This window comes from Catharus ustulatus, chromosome 2 (genome assembly GCF_009819885.2).
Source record: "Catharus ustulatus isolate bCatUst1 chromosome 2, bCatUst1.pri.v2, whole genome shotgun sequence".
Taxonomy (NCBI): Eukaryota; Metazoa; Chordata; class Aves; order Passeriformes; family Turdidae; genus Catharus; species Catharus ustulatus.
Window position 1 is genome coordinate 111,375,544 of NC_046222.1, and position 17,832 is coordinate 111,393,375.

A 17,832-nucleotide genomic window follows, 5' to 3' on the forward strand; every position below is an offset into this window, starting at 1 on the left:
CAGGCAAATGTAGATCCATCCCAACCATAGTGCATCTGCCTTTGTAACTGCCTGCAGGGTGACTGTAGGTAACACAGCTAATGGAAGGAGCTACTGCTTTTTTTTTTTTAAATTCATGCAACAATACCTTCTCTCCTCCTCTTGGTAAAGTTGTATTGTCATCTAAGATTTTGCAGTCAACAAAGGTCAATGAAATTCAGCTCATGAACCAGTACAGCTACAGAGGCAACACTTGATAAAGCAGGTTGTGCTTATGAAAAAATTAAACTGCGGGGAAATTCTGCAGGAGGTCTGATGCTGCAGCCACCTTTTGTCTCAGAGGCAGTATGTAAAACAGAAAAGTGATTTCACTGGAACAAGACACATGGATAAGGTCTACTCATATGAGGAACGATTATTTCGGCAATCTGCTCCTGATGTTGGGAAACAATAATTACAAAGCAGGAAACACTGACATCAGTTTCAAGGAATATTTAAAAAGAAAAACGATCAAAACTATAGCAAAGTAAATATGTGCCAAGTTTCTGAGGCATGAACACTCTTTGTAAGTGGAAAGGCCTGTTAAAGACTACCACAGTCTTCTCTTACAGGTTCAGGGAGCAAACACTGTGCAAAAGGAAAACCACGCTGTCTCCTAGCTCTTTGGGTCAGTAACCTTGACCCAAAAAGGTAAATTTATGAGCATTTAAGTTGTAATTGAGCACTACTGGTGGTTGTCTCCTGGTAAACGTTTTACAAACAGTTCTAATATCAATGCCAGTATCAAAAAAAGTCTAGCCCGCTGTCTCACATTTCTGCTGACCCAGGGAGGTGGATGTAAACAAAAAATATGGCAAACTAACCTTATAAGAACAATAACTTAAGCATTCTGTTTGCAAGCATTTCAAATTATCTTTGTTGCTCTTTCTGGGCTTTATCTTCAATCAAATATACTTGGTTATCATTAGTATTAAGTCAGTAATTATTAAATTCAAGATGCAATTACAAATTGAAGATACTGCAGAAGAAAAGCAGCTTCCACTGCCTTTTCAAGAAGCATAATCATATATGTATATGTAGCGATTCATAGACTATGAAACTAGAACAACTATTATGTAATCTACTCTAATATTTGCAAAAGGCCAAATAATTTTGTGACAAGATTCCTGCATGACAGCCATGACTTTTGACTGAACTGGAACACATTACTCAGAAAACAAAATCATCCTAGAGGTAGGACAGGTCCCAAGTCAAGCAGAGTTCAAGTGAAAGAGTTGCCAATGAAGCACCTCAACCTCCATGAACACCAGCTGGAAATGAAATGTAACACGTGGCAACTCATCCACCTCCCCTGGCACGGCTTGAAGGAGCTCTGTGTGCCAGTGGTCCAGGCAGGGTTCTCTGAAAGTAGGGCACTGTGGAGCCCACGAGCCTGGATCCTCTCTAGTCCTGATGGCTACAGACAGGAAAGCTGGCAGATAACCCAGCACTGAGGAGTGATACATAGTATTCCTGGATAAAGAAGCTTGTGGCTCTTTTAAAGGGGCACCAGTTGCCAATCACCAGCCTGCAGCCACCATCACCAAGAACCAAACTGGCTGTGGGGCATTTGTAACTCAGTGCCCAGTGGCAAGTGCTTACTGGCCCAGGAGTAATGCTGAAGGTTGGCCATGGTCAACAGACCAAAAATGTGTAACCACTGCTCTAATGCCACTCAATGTTTTACTGATAAATTCAGTGGTGATAACATCAGCTCCTGTGTTTAGAATGTCTATCACAAATTTCTTTTACTTGTACATTATTGTACAGCATCACAGAATCATGAAGTTTGGAAAAGAGCTTTAAGACCATCCAGTCCAACTGTCAACCCAGCACTTGCACTGTAACCTGAAATCACCAAAACACATCACTCAGTGTCAGATCCAGATGCCTCTTGAGCACTTCCAGGGATGCTGACTCCACATATCCCATGGCAACCTATTCCAATGTCTGACTACTCTAACACTGAAAAAAAAAATTTCCAATATCTAATCTGAATTCCTCTGTCTCAGCTTAAGGCCACTTCCTCTGGTCCACTCACTGCAGGCACAGCAGAAGAGACCAGCTCCCATCTCACTACACCCTCCTTTCAGGCAGCTGTAGAGAGCAATGAGCTGCTCTCTGAGCCTTGGCAAGACTACACAAACCCAGCTTCCTCAACCATTCCTCAAAGGACGTGTTTCAGATCCTCCATAACCCTTGCTGCCCTTCTCTGGATACACTTCAGCACTCCAGTATCTTTTTTGAAGTGAGGGACACAGTACTCGAGGTGTGGCCTCATCAGCATTGAGTAAGGGTGACAATTGCTACTCTGGTCCTGGCTGGCCACACTATTGCTGATACAGGCCAGGTGCCATTGAACTTCTGGGCCACCTGGCTCCTGGTCAGCTGGCTGGTGACCAGAATCCCAGATTCCTTTCAAGCCACATCTCCCCCAGCCTGTAATGTTGCATGGGGTGGTTGTGACCCAAGTGCAGGACAGGGCACTTTCCCTTATTGAGCTCTTGTCCTCAGCCCACTGATGAGTCTCTCCAGGTCTCTCTACAGATCCTTCTACCCTCAAGCAGATCAATGCTCCCAACACCACTTCGTGTCATCTGCAAATTCACCTGATATATGGCTAAAAGAACCCAACTCTGCTTTAACATAGGCAAGGGTTAATCTTCTGAAAGCAACTCAGTTATATAGTTATACATTTGTATATATATCAGTTATATACAGTTATATATCACCTCAGCTAAACTATTGGGTGAATTTGGCCAAATAATCAATCTCTACTTGTACTTCTTTACAGAGATGCTTTACATTTATCAATTATTTCATGTTGGACGTAGGACAGCATTTTGTATACACCATTACTCAGAAGCAGAGCTATGAAGAAGCAAAAAAAAACCCCAAACCTTTTTTCCTCCTGCACAGGAGATACATATTCTGCAGTCCCTCAGCTGTCAGCAGAAGAACTCTGGGAAGATCAATTTTCCCATAGGGAGGGCAATGAGCCTCTTAACAAGATTCCTGATTCCTCCAGTGCCTTTCTCGAGAGGTTTCGCCTTATACCATCTGTTTATATGTGTGTAAAACAGGAAAGCAGATTTCATGGAAACAAATGACACACTGGGATAGACAGGGCTGTACTCAATGTTTGTGCAGGATTGTGGATGTGTGAGTATACACTACACATATTCTTGCCTGTGTAGTCAGTACTTGTCTCCTAATTTTGTATTTCTTCTGCTCCATATCCACATATGTGCTGAGTTGTTTTTACATTTTATACATATGTTATGTTATAGTGTTGTCTATGTTCCTGAGGAGGGAGCAGAGAAAATCTATTTACAATATTTTTCCACTCCTTTTTAAAAATGTGATACAAACCTTTGTGGTAGTGGCAACAGCACAGTTTAAGAAGTTGGTAATATTCTCCTAATAAAACCTGTTTCTAAAATACCATTACATTTGCAAGCACAGAATGCAATATACAGAATGTAATGTTTTCTCCCTGTGTTTATGGGTCATTTCTGATTCCTGAAAAGGTATCTGTAGTTCTGTGTATCTGACAAATATGTATTGCAATGAGTTTTTGCAGAAACTGTATGTCCTGGGGTGACATTTCAGAACGTATACAAGCTGCATGTCCTCTGACGTAAGAACAGGAAATCTAACCAGATTTTTCATGTCTATGGGCAATTTATTTTTTTTAAGTGCAGCAAAAATTGCTACATGTCCCCAAGCACAAACCTTACTTGGCACGTTTTTATGGGTTTGTGGTTTTATGTAGTAGCCAACATTGATGAAAATGAAAATAATCCAGAACAAAACCCAAACTTCTAAAGGACTAAATAAATAGGCAAAAAAAGTAATTTTGGGTTCCTTAAATGTAAGGCTATTTACATATTTATTTATGCTTAATTCCACACTGAAGTAAACAGATGGCAGACCCCCTGTAATAACATCACGTGAGAGAGAAACAGATGCATAGGACACTTTTAAACCACAATAACCCCCTCCTACATTAATCATTCGCTCCTTTGATTAAAATTGCCTTCCAGTGATACAGGAAAGATGAATGTGAAGATCTGTGAAAGCTCATGGAAATAAAATACTGAAATTATTCTAGGAGTTGCATCAGAACCTCTTAAAACATTCTCTATAAATATGAAGGGATGAAAATACAGGAATCCAAGGCATGTACACTTTCCTTGCAATTATTTCTAATTTTGTGTTTAAGCTTATTGACCAGAAATTGTCTAAAGAAGCAGAGTGACTCTTTGAACCATTACACAGCTCCAGCGTGTGCAAACACTAAAATATTCTCCTCTACTCTTCAATAAAATAAAAAAACCCAAGTGTTTTCCAAACGTACTTCAATAACTGGGAAAAAATTGAATTAATGTACTCTCATTTTTTATAAAAAAATCAAGAAAATAAACAAAATGGCTAAAGCAGCAGTTACCTAAAATTATGTGAGATCTGTTGTATTCAGTTGTACTTGAGTCTCATTCTCCAAGTACTGTAGATTCAGTGCACCCAAGACACTTAATACCTAATTCCTATTGACCTGTAAAAGCCTCTAATCTCACAACACTACAGAAGTAAATCTGGGCTTTGGAGCAGTGCTGGGATTGCAAGGGTGAACCTCAAATGGCCACAACACTTGCAGTGCCTTGGCAGAACATGTTTTATCTGCCATATGGATAGACAAAGTATCCAGCTAACTTGTCCTTGCAATGATGATGGAAAATAGCCCCCAAAATCTATTTGGGTACTTCCACACAGGGCCCCAGTGTCACTTTCTGTACAAGAAATGAGATCTGGCCACTGCTTCAGCTGCCTGAGAGCAGACATCTAAGGGTAGTATGGATGTCAAACACCCTTGAACAGCTCAGTATTTCTGGGATAGCACTGCCTAGGGCAGAGCAGACAGAACAAAAACCACTTACCTGCTTCTTTACATCACCTTAAAGATAGATTCACTTTAAATTAATGAAAACAGCTGCTTAATTCCTCCTGCCTTGTCCTGTACCCACTGATGTGCCTGTGAGCAAATCAGCCACATACCTACCACCTACCTACTCCCTCTCCTCCCCTATGGTTCACCCCAGCTAATTCAGGAGGGTTACCTTACCTGGTTTCTCAAATTAAGTACTGGGATGGAAATGTATGTTGCATTGCCCTGCATGACAGAGCCATGAAATATAGGGAAAAGAAGCTCTCAGTGTGTTCAAGGGAAAGATGAAGTACAATGCCAAGCAGTACATTCTGAAGTTTGTTTTCAAGTAACATCCAGTGTGTATTTGGGTTCGGTTTATCTGCAGCACTGTCCTTAAAAACTCCCATTGTTTTCTTTTATGAAAGATGTCGCGTGGAACTGTCTTCCTGAACAAAGTGTGTTGAAATGCCTGCTTGTTTCTTTCAGGTGAGGACTGGTAATTTTCAAAGGACACATCAGTCCTTCAAGGAGCTAGATACATGTAGAACCAAAGTCAAACTCTTGATCCCAAGTGACATAAATATATTATTAAAAAAAAAAAAAAAGGCAAATAATTTCACAAGGTTTTGTATTTCCACTTTGGTATTTCCTGTTACGGTATCTCTTAGTTAAACTAAGAGTTTTCCTTTGTAGTACTGATGCACATGGGCAAGCCCTAAGGGCAGGAATCCCAGGCTGAGATCCACAGCCCAGCAGCACTCTGCAGCCCACTGAAAGTTATCCAGAGGCAAACGCCATATCATCAATGTGCGGCATGATATGACCAGAGGTCATGTTTATCCCAAACACTGAAAGTCCCCATGACCAAACCACGGTGTTCTGAGGCTTAAAAATATGAATGGGGCCACAGCAGATGAGAAAGGGACCTAACATAGTTTGGTCCAGAGAAGAGATAAATGCAAAAGGATGCAAACCATGACTGGAGAAATGCTATTTGTGAGGGTTTTTTTCTTGACTACAAAACTCCTAAAACCACCATTGTCGATAAAACCTGTGACTCTGATGGGTTTATTTCTCTGTTGTGTATTGAGACCAAGATACATGGGGTCACTCAGAGAGACATTTTCCTGGCATTAAGATACATGGAAGCTGAGAACATAAAGACAAAGATTAAGTCAGAGATGGAGCAGAGGAATTGACTGAAGCAACACAAATGCTCATTAATGCTTCAGCTGGTTAAGAAAATGCACAGAGTGTCTTGGGAAAAAAATAATGGCAATTTATAATTACAACAGTACCAGGCACTGGAAAACATCAGGTTCCAGTACACACTGAAACTTACCCTAGAATTGCCTTCAATGTCCCCTGATTTCCTGATCTTTGAAGGACACAGATTCTTTAGTCCTAATGTGATAGTTCCTGACAAGCTAGTGGCCTAAAATCAGAGGTCTAATGGCAGACATCCATTAAAAATATTCCCAATTTTAGGGCTTTAAAGAAATAATTCCTGTTTCAATGAAAAGGACAACAACAGTTTCAGAAAAGAACCAACTCCTTTTCACCTTCTAAAGTCTGAGGTGATTTCTCAAGAAAAAGTGGTCCCTACAACTTAGCCTATATATAACCTGAAAGCCCAGATAATTAATTTTAGATATCTGTGAGAACCAATGAACAGCATTAAAAAGTCATCTGTAAATGTCACAGACTTGCCACTTATATCATTCTGAGGTACCAAAGCCATCCTGAGGTTGAAGCAATATTAAAATGTTACCTGCAACATCCTCTTTCCTTTACACTAATAATCTAGGTGACAAGGTTACCGGCCACCACTGCACATGCTGCCTTCAAAGGATGAGATCAGACCAAGTACTGAAGATCTTAAAAAAGATCTGATAGGAACTTGATTACCATATTATTAGACCATTTATCAAGGGGTGATTCACTCTAACTCTTCAGAACACCTGCCCTAATTTTTCTCACTTCAGACACTGCTTCACTACACTTGTTTGCCTCACTCCCTATGCTCTGAGTTCAGTGTATTGCATTACACTCATTGCACTTCACCAGATAACTTTGTTTTTAGCATGAAGATAACACAGATCTGATGACTGATGATGTATCACTTCATAAGGGCACACTTTCCACAAATACTTATTTAAAGTGTCTCCATTGTCCATTATTGGTAGTCAGGAAGATCTAAAACATTGCAATGAATTCCTGTTTCATTCATGTACTCTGTCACCTTAATTTCCACAGAAATTATGCCAGAATGCATGATACTGTAAATACTGGTATCATATTGTCACTCCTTTCTTTAAAATCTTTTAAAATGTCAGACTACACAGAGTAATACATTCAAACAGGTTGTTATATCTGAGCTTTTGACAGAGTCTTAGACAGCCTGTATGAGCACACTGTAGTTACTACACCTGAGCTAACTTTCCCTATTAAAACAGCTTCAAAAGCTTTCCATGAACAAATTAACAGTCTTCTTTAAACCTGAATCTAATTATAACTTGAGCAAGAAGAAAATATTAATTTAGGTCAGCTCCAATGACTGTTGCTATTTCTTGTCATATCAGAACAATGTCTCAACTATAGTGTTGAATTTAATTACTGAAGTTTGATGTTTAAATATGTTTTAATTAGCACTGTGACTGAATTTTGGTGTTAAATGATCTCCAGGACTAAACTGTTGCATACATGATGAATTTTCACATCTTGACACTGACTCCACAATTCTGTGACTGTATTTATTATTGCTGTTACCAGCTTTCTACCACCATGCTGGGGTAAGGAGAGATCTTTCCTGGTGGGAATAGTAAGATTTAAATAAGAAGCAAGGAAACACTCAAAACATTTCAAATGAGCACATGAAAAGAAGGACAGCTCTCAGAACTCCACTCTTGGTGCACAGCAGCCTTGTAAAGTTGCCTACACGGTCTGAGGGAGTCTTTAAGCAAAGAACATCAGAGGAGTTATTTTAGTACCACTCTCCCGGCCCTCCCTCATTCTCCTGTCCCCCCAAAAACCGCAGCTCTCCGACACTCTCTTCTTCCTTACACATCCTGAATCAAACGGGCAATTCCTCACGGGACTCTGGAAGTTGAGAAAAGCGGGATTTGCCATTCCTGGGAGCAGTAACCCCACCGAGAGCCGGCCCGCAGGGCAGAGCGCGGCCGGGCGGTCACTGGGGAGCCCCCGGGGGCTGCCACTCCCGACTCCCTGGAGCGCGGGCCGCTCCTCTGCATTCACTACTGTGTTCCCACAGGAAGCTTTTCAGATCGTAACACGGCTTGGCCACCACACGCCTCCCGCCGCCGCTCCCGCCATCCGCACACATGCGGCAGCAGCGCCGGTGCCGGGCGCGCCCGGACCCGTCGGGAGCGCGGGGGAGCCGCGTTTTTAACGGGCGCACCAGGAATCCTGCCTGGCTGTCACCGCACTGCCCCGAGTTCCTGCACGGCACGGCACGGCACGGCACGGCACAGCCCACCTCGGACAGCCTTCGCTCGCCCTTTCCCTGGCATTGCACAAAGGGACCCGCAGTGAGGCGGCACCGGCCGCCCGGGGGTCCCTCCCTCGCCCCCGGCCCAGCGGCCCCGCAGCACCCGAGGCGGCTCGAGCGGACGGGCCGCGGCCGGGCCCGACTCACCAGGCGCGGCTGTGGGCAGGTGTGTTCCAGCTCCTCCATGGTGTCGGAGGGGGATTTGGGGATGCCCGTTCCTGACTCAGCACCGGCCGCACGCACTGGCATGGCCGCCGCCCGGGCCCGCCCGGCGCGGGGGGTCTCCCCGGGAGCCGCCCGGGGGCTCGGCCGCTCGCGTCGCCACGGCAACCGGCGGGCCCCGCCCCGCTCCGCGCGCGGGGGGCGGGGCCCATTATTTGCATGCGGGCTTCTGGTTGGCTGCTGCCCCGCCGCGCCACCGCGCGCTGCCCACGGCGGCTCCGCGGGCGGGCCCCGCCCCCGCGAGTCTCCGGAGGCCGGAATGGGCCGCGCTGGACGGGACCGCGGGGTCAGCGGCTCCGAGCGCCCGGCTCCAGCAGGGCCGTCCCACAGCACATGGCACAGGATTGCGTCCAGAAGGTTCTTGAACATCTCCAGGGAGGGAGACTGCACAACTTCTCTGGGCAGTCTGTTCCACTGAGCGGTCACCTGCACAGTGAAGAAGTTCTTCCTCATGTTCAGGGAGAACTTCCTGTGCATCAGTTTCTGCCCGTTGCTTCTTGTCCTAAGCTTGGCAACCCCGAGAGGAGCCTCCAAAAGGCTCCGTCCTCTTGGCTCTCCCCCTTTTACATATGTATACACATTCATTAATGAGGTTCCTTCTCAGTCCTCTCTTGTAGACGCTGAACAGGCCCAGCTTCCTCAGCTCTTCCTTGTCAGAGAGGTGCTCCAGTCCTTCATCATTCCTATTGCCCTCCACTGGACCCACTCCAGGATCTCCATGTCTGTCTTGTCCTGAGGAGCCCAGAACTGGACCCAGAACTGCAGACACCCCTCAGTGGGGCTGAGTGGAGGGGCAGGATCGCCTCCCTGCCCTGCTGGCAATGCTCTCCCTGATGCACCCCAGGATCCCATGGCCCCTCCTGACCCCCAGGGCGCTGCTGGCTCAAGCCCCGACCCGTGTTCCGAGCACGGCAGGCGCGGTGGGTGCCGGAGCGGTGCGGGCCTTCAGCGACCCGCCGGGAGGTTTGGCCGCTCGAAGCAGCCGAAGGCGGCGCGGTGCTGACCGGACAGCTCCCGCCGGCCGCGCCGGATCCCGGGCCGCCTGCACCGCCGGAGAGACCGCCCGCTTCTCCCCGGCCAGCTGCTGGGAGTACCAGACTCTTGGTGCTGGATAAATTAATTGTCTTTTAGTGAAAGTTGTTATAACAGTTTTGGCAAAAGCGTCGTTCTGTTCTGCCGAGAGATAGGTAAGGGACGTGGCTGTAATGATAGCAGCTTTCTCTCATGATGCCTTAAGTTTTAGCTTTCATATTTTCCAGATTCTCAACTGCATTAGTATATAACTCTGTATTTCACATAAAGTGTTAGAAGTTCTCTTCAGTTCAGTTAGACAAAACAATCCTTTTCCAGCCTGAGAACCAAGGACACCGTTGTAGCTTCAGGCCCCAAAAGTACAAAAAGTATAAACAACAGGGAATTGAGGAGAGCAATCTGAGAAGAAAAGACCTCATAATCTGAAGCTGTAATTGGATAATTAATTCCAATATGCAAATGGACCAAAACTTATAAAAGTGTGAAAACATGTGATCCGTCATCCATCTTGGACGTAGCCATGGCCGGGCTGTTGTACTGCCCAAGCTGTATCCTTTGAAGGCCTTTTTAATAAATACCTACTTTATTCCTTTAACCCTGTCTAGCCTCTGTTCTACGTAGCCTCTCCAGGCATCACTAAATGCAGCAAAATGCTTCTAATATTAGGCAGACTGAGCATTCCAGGCCCTTCACATGGAACCTGGCTGACACCTGCCCAGGAACCACGACTACATCTTCGGTTGTGCTGTACAGCTGCTTCAACACACACAACGGTAGCTTCTGTACTGCTGAAGTGACATTACCATCCTTCTTACTCTAAAATAGCATGAGAATATGTCCAAGATAATATAAAGCCAAACAGAGAGGCTCCATTGGCTATATCGTTAACCTTCATAGAATCAAAAAAGTGGATTTCAGTAGTACTTAGCTTCAGTGGGCACTATCAGTGTTGTTTTTAAAAACCAGACTTCATCAGAGGGCACAAGTATCTAAGGCCATCCAGACCCATGAGTAATTATAAGAGAATTTGGGTCCCCTTGAGACCCAAATTTCAAACATATTTATCTTTTGCGCATCTTCAAAGAAAACCAAGTGAAATACAAAAATGTATGAACTAGGTGAAAGGGAAAGGCGTAGAGAAGTAAATAAGAGGAGATGAGAAAGAAAGTAGAATGTCAAAAGAAAAAATGAGTCAGCTGTCAAGAAAAAAGGAAAATACACGTCAAAAAAGTGATTAAGAAAGAAAAACAGGTAGCCAAACTAAATGAATCTCACAGCTGAATCTTTTCCTTATTAACTGAGTTCCTTTATCAGTGATTCTGCAAGAGCTACTCACACATTATGGAAAGCATACTCAAGGGAAATGATTAAACCATGATTAATGCAGCACTCGGCCTGAAATTTGTAGCTCATTTTCTCAGGAAAAATATTTGCAAGAGTGTTACGCTTTTAGAAGAATATTTGGACAGCACAGATGAGCAGTGCTAGGACTGAAGCAACCAGAGGTAGCAGGCAGCCCTTTTATAAACCCAACCACATATACCAGCTCTTCAGAGAGTGGTGCTGGTGTCCTGAAGGTGTAGCACCAGGTATGGACATATCCAGGGTGGGTGTCCAGCCCTCCCTGACCAGGCAAGTGCATGGGAATAGAGATGAAAGGAGACTTTCTTGAAGTTGGATGATTGCCAATATACTGGAATTGTAAATTCCCTTGCCTTCTATTTCTTTTGAGTATGAAAGGCCAAATTTCATCTTTGCTTTCATGCTGAGAGTGTGCTATTGACTCCAGGTGCATTTTGATTCATCTTCCCTACAGATACGTTTTTCCATATACATTCAACATTACAGAATGATGTCTCTTGCGGTAGTGTTATCACCTATCTGAGCTGGCCCAGAATTTCAAAGTGGAAGTGGAATACTTTTCATGCTGCTTATTTAATTTCCATCTCTGGTAAATACTTCATGTATTCGGTCCTTCTGTTTGAAGTGTATGAAAAAAAAATTGTGTACCTCATTACATGAGAGAGAGAGGAAGTTGAAATAATGGCAGAGAGAAGGATGTAGAGTCTATCACGTCTGTCCAAATGGAATTTGACTAAAAATCTCAGTCAACATATTGGATATCTTGAATAAGGTATCCTAAACTGCATCTTCTAGCTGTTGGGGATAAATGAGCTTTCAAAAGGCTGGAATGTGTCTTCTTAACTCTCTAAAATAAATAAATACAAATTAGATTTGATTGGAAAAGCTCAACAGATGATATTCTGTGAATCCTTACAAGTCAGCCAGCTTTTAAAAGAACAGTGGAGCAAGAGTCGTGGGTGGGGAGGTCCATGCATTTAATTTCATTTCTGTAACCAATATCCTGTGCCAGGTTGATCATGGTCTCCTGGGCAGCCTCCTGCCATTTCTCCACAAGTAACAGGGACACATCACCAGGCATTTCAATGGCTGAGCTCTTTGCAACAGCTGCTTGGGTTGAATAGACATCTAATGCATAAAAATCTTGTCCAAAGCTGTACAAATTACAGGTAAACAAGCCAGGAAACCATTATCCCAATTCTCCTACCACTAATTTCAAGGTCTGAATTGAATAGGCATCAAACAGGGAAAAACTTCAGTTGCTAGGAAGGTTCCACCTGATACATAGTGGTTTGGGGTTTTTTATACAGAACTTCAGTTCTCAAGCTGCAACAATTAATTATAAAAGATTTTAAAAATACGTTTAGGTGTTACATTTAAATCCTCTCATTTCTCAAACTGAAAGTATGGTCCCTCTCTGAGCTTCATGGATCTCAAGCATCAATTAGCACAGCAGAAGTTGCATTTAATATGGTCTTTGCCTGAAAGAGGCTGCAAATGTCTTTTGACCACTAATTGAGTCAAAATGAAGACAAACAGACCCTCACATAATTTCTGTTCAAAAGTCATCAGGAAACTCTGAAAAAAACTCTGTGGTTAAATAGTGTTTGACATCAAAGCCAAGTATCTACAAGAAAACATAACAGAGTAAATTACTGAGTATTTAACTGATGAGCTTTAATGAATTTTGCTTCAATGGGTATGTTTAGGATACTGAAGGTTTTAACTGCAAGACTTCATAAGGTCAACTGCAAGACTCTAAGATGAAGGAATGGTTTATGTCTGGAGCAGATTTGTTAAAATACTGTGTTTCTACATATATGTATATATGTATGCATGAATCCCTGCATTTATGGGTTTCTGTATCTATCAATGTCACGTTAATTCTAGACATGCTAGAATTAATAGTCAAAAATAGCAGAAAAAGATACCTTATTGCTGAGATGAACAATTAGTTAAATCATATATTTTTAGACTGAGATTAAAACCTCACAATGGTTGATATTTTTTCCCTCCTGTGTAGGTGGGAAAAAGGGTAGAGAATGAAAGGTATGAATTAAACTACACCCTATAGGTTTTTATTGCCTCCAACATCAATAACCTTGCTGCTTCCATGTAATGTTGGCTGATACTGTAGCTTTAATTAATTTTTAAGAGCAGTTCATCATTCCAGTGGAATGCACAATGCTTACAAACTATCCTGTTTATGTCAGAATAAATAAAAAATATTTACTATTTATGAAATCGTCTTATAAAATGTATGCAGATTAAATCCACAAAGTTTTTCTATATGCAATGACAGTCCATAAATTATGAAGAGTAAAAACACGGTATTTGGTACAGCGTGATTTTATACCTGGTTCTTTCCACAATTCTGTAGTGAAGATGCAATGTTTATTAAAACCTATGTTCTCAGGATACTTGTAGCAAATCAAATTAGTCTTTATGTAAGAGTTTAACTAGAAATGTCATGTTAATTCTGATATGGTTTAAATGTAAATCATCTGAAATACACAAATTCTTGAAAATAGTGGCCTTTGGTGATGCCATTCATCTGTGCTTTGTAGCACTGTTTTGAAGAAGTGGCGTTATCCACTTTGGGAGAGGTTCTTTGTGTTCTTGCTCTTTCATGAACTAGTTTTATAAACACTTCTGAAAGAAAGATATGAGAAATCATGGTTGGGTTTTGATCAAGAGGTTATCTGTCTTCATTTCACTCTTCCTGAGTCAGAGGGATGGTCACTTAGTGTGGGAAATATTAAGTCGATCTGTCCCGTTATTAGATTGTCGTTGCTAATTTTAATAATCAAGCTTCTATTTATTGAGTAAATGTTGTTAGGGGAGTTGAGGGATTCTCAGCAGTGACACTTTACTGATGGATGCACAGAGGTTAGACAGCACTTAGATCAGCTAACATCTGTTGATCCTTCCCTTCCCAGAATTCAAATAATCTATTTAATCCACTCTAACACTGTTCACTCCTACCAGAAAGTTTTTCTGAATGTCTAATCTGAACCTCCATTGCTGCAAACTACTGCCACTGCTTGCTTTTGCTACAGAGAACAGATTTATTCTCCTTGGCTTTTGTATGACTACTGTAGTTAAGATTTTGAGACAATAGTTTGAGGATTTGAAGCAGAGAGCAGATATTAAGCAGGCAGGCTGGTACTTTTGTTACATACCTCTTGATTTTTTTTAGACTAAACCAGCCCAGCTGCAATAATTTCTCATAGGTCATATGTTACAATCTTTCCATTATCCTCCCTGCTCTGTTTCAGGTTCTCTGTAGATTTTTTTACAGAGTGGTGCAAGCACAGGACTACAGCTGCAACTTTACTGCTACCAAGAAATACAATGCTGAACACCACAGAACTCTCTATATATTTCAATATAAACTTTGTCTGAATTATTCATATTCTCTTGCCTTCTTCTTATTGTTACAGATAAATATAATTTAAGAAAAATCTCTTTACTATTTACATTTAAACGGTGTCATTATCCCTTCTACCCTTTTCTCTTCTTTTGGCTTTCCAGATAAGCACTCCAATCTCCTTAAATCCACACAAACTTAAGACTACCTTTCTTGAACATATTTGTATTGCGCTCACTTCTATCCATTTTCAATCTCTCTGTTGCCTTCCTTTTCTGCCAGCTCAATTTCAGACTTCTTGGACTGATCATCAGTATTCTGTCGTGTTATCTTTTCCAGGATTACAAGTCTCCAATACTTTTTTTTCTCTCCACTGTTCCTGTCAAGCTTTATCTTTCCATTTGTCAATGTTTCAGGCAAGTGCCTTCACAGCTTTTTTCCCATACTATTCCAAATGCAAAGCTGCCAAGTGAAACATAAGAAATCATACTGTAAACTGCATTTGAGTGATTGTTAGGGGTTCACATTAATATTTTGGGTACCAAAAACTTAATAAGAGTGAAACTGGAGAGTTTCATAATCTGGGTAAACACATACACTTTATTTAAAGCAAAACACCAACTTTATGCACTGTAAAATGGCTATCTGGGAGCTAGTATAGCTTTTACTAGTTATTATCTGAATGCCTCTTCCTGTAACAGCTTCTTCCATTTTGCCTAAAGTAAGGCAGATCAAGTACCAAACCTAACTGGAAAGCTTTTCTCTCAGGTTCACTGTTACTTTCCTGCTAGTGTCCACAGGAAGAATCAAAAGCTGGACTTGAAAGGAATTAAAAATTTGTGACTTGCTGGTGTTGGAAAGCAGGATCAAGTGCCACTGGAGCAGCAACACACAAGGAGACACCACCACCAGGCCTGACCTATGTTTCTACCTTGTCTGTGGGGATGAGGCAGATCCAAAATCTTGTGTGATGATCTGGACTCTCGGCTGGGCCTGACAGCTCACCCTGCCTGCATCTGTGGGATGCAGCCCTGGGTGTCAAGTCCCCCACCTCCACCAGCCACACCATGTCATTGTCTCCTTATTCTCATGGAGCAGCTGCTCCTTGCTACACCCTGACAGCTACATAGAGCCTTCCCAAGTCCTGAGTTGAGCACAGTGGGGCCTGGACCATGGCTGTGTGGGATCTTCTGCAATTCCTCCTGTGCCACCAGCCTGACTGGCTTTGGTGTCCTCGTTGTACTGGCCCCCTGTGCAGCCCCAGTTCCTGGTCTGTGCTGTTGGTCCTTGCTGGAGCTGAGCTGTAGGAGTGCTGGTCTCCATCCAGCTCAGCCACAGCTGTGCCCCTGGCTCCATAGCCTGACATGGAACCTGCCTTCCTGGACCTGGTGATCCCCCAGGGGAAGTGTTCAAGGCCAGACTGAATTGGGCTTTGAGCAATCTGCTTTAGTGGAAGGTGTCCCTGCCTGTGACACAAGGGCTGGAAGTAAATTACTTTTTAGGTTCTTGCAAACCCAGCTCATTCTACAACTTGCCTGGTGATCACTTGCGTCCGACCCAGGTTACCATCACCAGACCTGACCCTGAGTCGTGTTTTTGGTTTGTTCTGAGACCAGTCTCATCACTGTGGGCTTGTCCTGGCTAATCCTGACTCCTATCTGCAGGCTGCCCTGCTCACACTCAGGCTGGGGAAAAGGCCCCAGCTTCCTGCCAGGCTCCCCCACTGCAGGGAGCACCTGGCCCTTGTAGCTTCCCCACAGTGTGAGCACAGCCTTCCCCAGCACCAGAGTTGTCAGGATTACAACAAGACTTTGCAGCATCTCATGATGCTGTCCTCCTTTCTGCCAATGGGATGTGAAATAATGAATGCTGAGAGTATTCATCCATGGAAGCACATTTGATCTTCAGCCAGGTCTTGAAATGTAACAGCCTCTCTGCAATAATGTTCTGCTTATACATTAATTGTTCATTTTTGTGCAATTATAAAGAGAGAGTGCTGAAAGTAGTTAAAACAGAGACTTTCATGCTGTGGCAATAACTGTATGCTCTTGAATACCACTGGCATCAGACTTAATTCTTAGACATTATAATTAAGTGAGGGCTCATTTTCTGTGAGTTTGCTCTCACTTGTCTTCCCTATTTAATGTGCATTATAATATTTTGTACTTTTCTTCTAGGCTTGAATAGGAATATTGTATTAGGCAAGCAGGTGATGAGATTCTGCTCTCTGTTCCAGTTAGCATAATTCCACCAATTCTGGTCCAGTTACTAGGATTTGCTGTAATTTAACTGTAATCTGAATTGAATTGTGTTTGTTTAAGAAAGAAAAAGAGTGTCTCTGAATGTTCATTCCATGGACTTCTCTGTTGTAATGGAAATTAGTGAGTGTTCTTTTTTCTATTTCACGTTTTTATTTCAGAGCCTTAACATCCTAATAACAACTTTATTCTCTTCATCCTGTTGTTAGCAAGTAACTCAGGTAGGAAATTAAAAAAAGCTGTGCATTGAAAAAAAGGCATTTGGAGGCCTGTTAAGCAAGGAATTTGCCCTTTTAACATAAATGTCTGCATTATCATTATCGATAAACACATGGAGGAGCATCTATTTTTTCATACATCTGTCAATTAACTATATATGAAGAGTTTTGAAAGCAAAGATGGCTTGTAAAGTTATAATTGGAGATTTCTTTTATTTTTAATTTATGAAATTTGTGGTTCTTTAGGAGTTTAGCCCCCCAAACAGTTGAATAAGTCTTGTTGAAATGTCACATGTATAGCACAGTTTAGTAAGCAGCTGCAGAAGTGGTCAGAGCTGGATGAAATTAGAAGGAAAAACTTGAAATTAATTGAATGATAACGTGCATTAATTCAGGTCAACGTAAGGATTAAAAGTAAGATAATGAAATACTGTATGTGTATGTTTGTAGGAAACATACACTAGAACATATACACTTAGATGTTGAGTAGCATGCATACACAATGCAGACACAATTCTTCACAAAGACAGTCTGTACTTAACAGCAATACAATAATGTTTAAGCATTTTAAAGCAGACATAGTACAGGTGAATTTGCAATCTTGCAGTCATGCATGATTTATTGGCATTGTTTTTATAGCATCACTTTTAGTTTTAACAGATTTTTTTCCATCATCAAAAGCATTACCTGCCATAAGCTTAATGTGTAACGTCTGAATCTGAGAGTTTTAACTTTTTGTCCTACTGTTTTTGCAGCAGATCAAGCACACTCTTAGTAATTAAAAGGAAGAAAAAAAATAATCCTCAATACAGTAATTATTTTGTCCATTAATTTTGATACTGTACTCCATTTGTACTTTCCTATGCTAATGTAAACTACTGTCTATATTATCTTGGAATGCTTGCAATGAGTTTACG

At 42.3% G+C, this 17,832-nt stretch overlaps 1 protein-coding gene across 3 annotated transcripts in view; it reads right to left on the minus strand.

Annotated features, from left to right (window-relative positions):
• PCYT1B (phosphate cytidylyltransferase 1B, choline) overlaps positions 1 to 17,832 on the minus strand; it is a 38,809-nt gene that overhangs the window by 20,580 nt on the left and 397 nt on the right. Inside the window, exon 1 of one of the 3 annotated variants that reach the window (XM_033052767.1) lies at positions 8,601 to 8,747. The exons of 1 other annotated variant lie outside the window; for it this stretch is intronic. In XM_033052767.1, coding sequence (XP_032908658.1) covers positions 8,601 to 8,702 — 102 coding nt within the window. In that variant the 5' untranslated portion in view covers positions 8,703 to 8,747. Of the gene's footprint in view, positions 1 to 8,600; positions 8,768 to 17,832 lie in introns of those variants that run through there. One more of the 3 variants, XM_033052770.1, reaches the window with a different exon arrangement.